The following is a 4,941-nucleotide window of genomic DNA, read 5'->3' as shown; positions in this document are numbered from 1 at the left end:
CTTGTGTGTCTATCTACTCGTGTGTGTGTGTGTGAAAGAAGTTTTCTTGCATGAAGCTCAAGCTTTCCCCCGCATTCTTCTCAAGGGATCATAAGCCAATTCAAACCCAAACCATAAGCCGATACAAATACAAACTCAAACATCAAATAAGAACTGAGAGTTCATTGGACCAAAAAGTGAATATATAAGAAATAGAAAAGAAAAGAAAAGAAGAAAAAAATACCATTCATAATAAAAGTCAAAAAGTAGATAGTATAGCCATGATAGTATGGCCATTTATTACTGTGCATCATATCATTTTGAAATAGCAAAATGTGATTTCACATTTATGCTACAAACTAACTAGCTAAATAAATAACTCATTGGGCATGGTTCTTTTTGCTAATTAAAATTTGCCTCTCAATATTCTTGTAGCTCATATACTAGTACATTTTTGCATCAAGGTTGACATTGATTGTGCCTAATTTTAATTATTCAAAGCACTTAAACGTTCTTATAGTGGGAATATATGCAAATTTATTGTAAACACCAAGACATTTAAATAAGTCCTACAAATCTATAAAAGCGCTCCTACTCATGCCCTTTGTTAAACATTTTTTTTTAATGATCTTAGCACTGTCTATGTAGTTTTGGTGCGTCTTTGTGTGAGAACAAGTGTGACCATTCTGCAAATTTGAACTTGCAAATGTAGAAAGCAAATATATCTCCTATTTAAGCCAAATGCACCAAGGTCAAAGAAAGCTTGCTAAGGTTCCACCCATATGAAAGTACATCCCAAAGGTTCACCACAAGGCATCCTTGTATACATGTCAATCCAAGATTACAACTCTCTTAAGAAGGTAAGCCCAAGTCAGCTCAGTGTTCAGGAAACTATTTTTACTGAGCCTTACATCAACCCTTTTTCACCATGAATTGAAGAGGTGAGCATTACATCAACCCTTTTTCACCATGAATTGAAGAGGAAATTGCAACTTTGAACACGCGCACTTTCTAGGATGAGTGTATAAAACATAGTGGAACCAAGGAAGATGGGACGACATTGCTGAAACGCCGGCGTTAAACGGAATGCTAGAGTAAAGAAGACTTGGATGGACTGTGACCTCACAAGGACGGGTATCGGAAAGCCGAGAGCCATGGACATTGAGTGAGAGATCCAAAATCACAGCAGGTATTGCTTTGGAGAACCACGGAGCAGGATGGGAACCATGCGGCACCTCAAGCACCCTCCCTGGGGGCTGAGAGAACACTGATGTTGGCCCAGCACCTCATGGACACAATTTTCTTTCATTCTAGTATGGCTATAAGATTCTCAAAAATATATATATATAACCCTGCTACATAGAGAAAGATAAATTATTTTAATGCATGGAGCTCCTTCATATGTAAAGAAATTCACCTATACAGCAGTTCCAAAGGGAGTGGTGAGTACCCTCTTTGCTATAGGTGCCATCACCGAAAGAAATAACTTTTCTCAAAAATTACTGCCAACAAGATGCAATGATTTCCTTACCATATATCCCAAAATGACTTTGGAGGCTATACTCATATATTTATATATAAAAAACACAAAGACATCGTCGTCGAGCTTCTAGAACATCATAGATGCCAAGGTCCTTGTTCTTTGTGTTACTTTGACTATGCTTTCATCTTATTTTTTCACACTTTATTTTGTGTTTCTTCGGCTCCCCTTCCATTTTATTTTTACTCGCACAGTCGCTAGCTTCACAAGTATTGGCTTGCTAATTTCCCTTCCCTTACGATGTAGTATGCCTCTGGAAAACTCTCCCCTTTGAAATACCTGTCCAAGGTGTCCTTCACTCCAGCAGAGTACCGCATCTGTCATGATGACATAAGTTGTTGATGCTTAGATTTAGTCGTGAAGTTCTAAACCAATGCTCATGCAAACCATGTACACTCGTCATTACAAAAACTGAATGAGATCAAGCATGCCAGAAAGAACTCGGGCATGTACTGTATGGCATGCCTACCTGGGCATCCAGAGTTGTACCGGAGACATGAGGTGTCATGGCATGGTAAGGCATGTAACGCCATGGATGGTCCTTAGGGGCTGGTTGTGGAAACCACACGTCCCCACTATAACCTGCCCACAACACATGGGATGTTAAAATCATTACTTACCATACCTGGGTTGCCGTAGATAGGTAGGTTTGAGATTCGAAGATATTTTCCCATGCATAACATGTATTTGTGTGGGTTATGTTGCCAACGAGGCTATCCTGACCAGTCCTGTACCTGCTAAATGACCACTTTTCACCGCCTCTACGACTGCATCACGTTCCATAAGAGCTCCCCGAGCATTGTTTACTATGACCGTTCCTTTCTTCATTTTTGCTATGCGTTCCTTGTTTATCATGGACCTGATTGTTGTTGAAGGTTCATCGTTAAATCTGACAGCTGAAAAGACCAATTATTACTCTTATATATATTGCATTTGTGAAAGATAGACGAGTACTTTGTTTTCTCTGTAAGGGGGACATTCATCACAACAACATCACACTTCGGCAACATCTCGTCCAGGTCCTTTTCCCATTTTGCACCCGTCTCCTCTTCAAATTGCTCGCCCACCGAGAACTTGTCGTAATACAGAAGGCTGCATTTGAATGCCTGCTTTGCAACCAAGAGATCCTATCAAAATTTGTCATACAACCACACTAATGAGAACTTATAATGGACCAAAATCTGACCTTCAAGCGTTTGAGCAGCTCTTTTCCTATACGGCCACAGCCGACAGTGCCCACGGTTTTCCCTTCTAAATCATATGCTCGGTGTGACTGGGCAGCAACGTTCCAATCTCCTTCACATATTTGCTTCCAACCGGGTAAAAAATTGCGGAGGAGTATCAGAATGCGCATCAGTTCATCCTCTGCAACCGAGACGATATTGGAACCTACATTAACAAGAAACACAGATGTCAGCAAAACACTGGGTCTTGCTGAGGGGGATCTCACCTATCCTGGGCCGGGAGAGATGTCTTTGAAGCCCGTAAGGTTACTTTCAAGATCCAAGTTATTAGTTGATACATACCTGTGATTTCAGCAACGGTAATGCCAGCGGCAGCTGCAGCGTTCAAATCAATATGATCAGAGCCCACTCCGGCAGTCAGGAGCAGACCTAAATTTTTGGCTTTCTTAATCCTCTCAGCCGTCATGTATGCCGGATGGAAGGGCGTGCTTATGAGCACATGCATATCGGCTACATGTTTTTCCAACTCTGTTGAAAACCACCATGCAATACACTGATGTGAAACAACAAAATGTGCATGAAGCATGAGCCGAAGAAAACAGATTTTAAGGTTACCAACTCAACATGGCGTACCGCTACTAGAGAGAGTAAAAGGCGGCCGCATTAGCCATGAGCTTTAGAGAAAAAGAAGAAAAAGGTTGCAACTAGTGTAGTGCTTGAGAAGCTCACCACAGTTTGGGCCTTCTTTGTCCGCTGTGACCACATACTGGTGGCCCTTTGATTGCAACCACTCACGGATACCCAGTGCATTCTCGGTGCAGCCGAGGAACTTGGGGTTGAGAGCAGCATATTCTTTTCCCTCATACAGTACGGCTACTATCTTCTTCGGTCCTTCGCCACTCTGCAGGAGGGCAAGCATCAACACACATGTGAAGGTACTTGACAACATAAAAAAAGCAAAATCAAAAGCCGAAAACACTATCAGCAGTCATTATGAATGGTCACACATATTAATTGCAATTCAAAAACCACAAAAAATGAATTCTCACATGCTAATTGCTAGTTGCATGACAACAAATCAAAACAGCAGTCATTATTTATGAATGGTCACACATGTTAATTGCCATTTCAAAAACCAGAAAAAATCAATTCTCACATGTTAATCACATGCTAATTGCCATTTCAAAAGTCAGGAAAAACTAAAGCAATAAAAGGGCAGTAATGTTTGAATTACTCACATTTAAATTTATTGATAATATGTAGATGAAAAAATTTCTGCTTGCACACTTTTCTCTATACATACTAGCCTCATGCTAAATTGGAACCCCTTTTTCCTTTTGAGAAAAAGCAAAACAAATCAGTACTCTTATTTTTATTTTGGGGTGAGCTACTAAAATTTAAGACCAAATCTTTAATTTTCTTAGCTCTAAAAAATACTGATTAATTTGCGATAATCAGTGGGGGGGGGGGGGGGGGGAAAAACTGAACTTAAAAACCAGAATCGACGACGTAAATTTCAATAAGATTTGTGAAGCGACTAATTAAAACAGCAATAGCTTGTAATTAACAGAAAACAGAAACATTTTTTCGTCAGATTGTGCTCAATTTCTTCCACAACTAGAGAGATCACTAATCCTACTTTTCGAGTGAAGAAGAGCTTCATCGATGGAGTAAAATAATCATGATTAAGGAGTGAAACTGAGAGTAAAATAATCATGATTAAGGGGGATACTTACGTGAAGTTGTCTGGACAAGAAGGGCAGGGAAGGGGCGTTGATGAAGCGGAGGGTGTTACGCAAGGCTATAGCCATAGCCAGAGAAGAAAAAAGCAGAAAAAAATGTTGAAAGGAAAGTTAGTTCCTTGCCATCCCTTGCCATTTTTAAAGAGGGTGAGAATTCGCCTTGTATCGAAACTCTCGTTTAGGTTTATCTTAATGTAAATTAAAATGAGTTTTTTAAATATTTATTGACCAAATCTCTCATATGTATAATTCCAAAAAAAATCAAGCCCTCAATTACTCCTTTTTGCTGTGTAGCTCTCACTATATAATATATAAAATCCCCCATTTGCAAAACCCAAAAAAAAAATCAAGCAATATTTTTTATTACGGTACATTATGTATTGTACACACACACACACACACACACACATATCTATATATATATGTACAATATTTTTTATTACATTATGTACGGACATATATATATATATATATATATATATATATATATATATAT

The 4,941-nt window shown here is 39.1% G+C and overlaps 1 protein-coding gene across 2 annotated transcripts; it reads right to left on the bottom strand.

Annotated features, from left to right (window-relative positions):
* Positions 1 to 1,516: 1,516 nt before the first annotated feature.
* Positions 1,517 to 4,729, bottom strand: FDH (formate dehydrogenase). 2 transcript variants are annotated; one of them, XM_086784799.1, is made up of 9 exons: positions 4,440 to 4,527; positions 3,942 to 4,037; positions 3,433 to 3,604; positions 3,046 to 3,231; positions 2,706 to 2,908; positions 2,474 to 2,625; positions 2,254 to 2,378; positions 1,989 to 2,101; positions 1,517 to 1,836 (listed from the first exon to the last, which is right to left on the bottom strand). In XM_086784799.1, the coding sequence occupies exons 2-9, from the start codon at positions 4,002 to 4,004 to the stop codon at positions 1,723 to 1,725; spliced, it is 1,128 nt and encodes a 375-aa protein (XP_086640925.1). In that variant the 5' UTR covers positions 4,005 to 4,037; positions 4,440 to 4,527; the 3' UTR covers positions 1,517 to 1,722. The 2 variants fall into 2 exon arrangements, with proteins under 2 accessions (XP_086640925.1, XP_086640924.1); XM_086784798.1 differs by lacking the exon at positions 3,942 to 4,037 and having other exon boundaries at positions 4,440 to 4,729.
* Between the last annotated feature and the right edge of the window lie 212 nt (positions 4,730 to 4,941).

The sequence above is a fragment of the Cibotium barometz genome, chromosome 47 (genome assembly GCF_041138505.1).
Source record: "Cibotium barometz isolate CiBa-2024 chromosome 47, ASM4113850v1, whole genome shotgun sequence".
Classification (NCBI taxonomy): Eukaryota; Viridiplantae; Streptophyta; class Polypodiopsida; order Cyatheales; family Cibotiaceae; genus Cibotium; species Cibotium barometz.
Note: the sequence above shows the minus strand (reverse complement) of the source record. Positions and strands in the feature narration are given on the sequence as shown.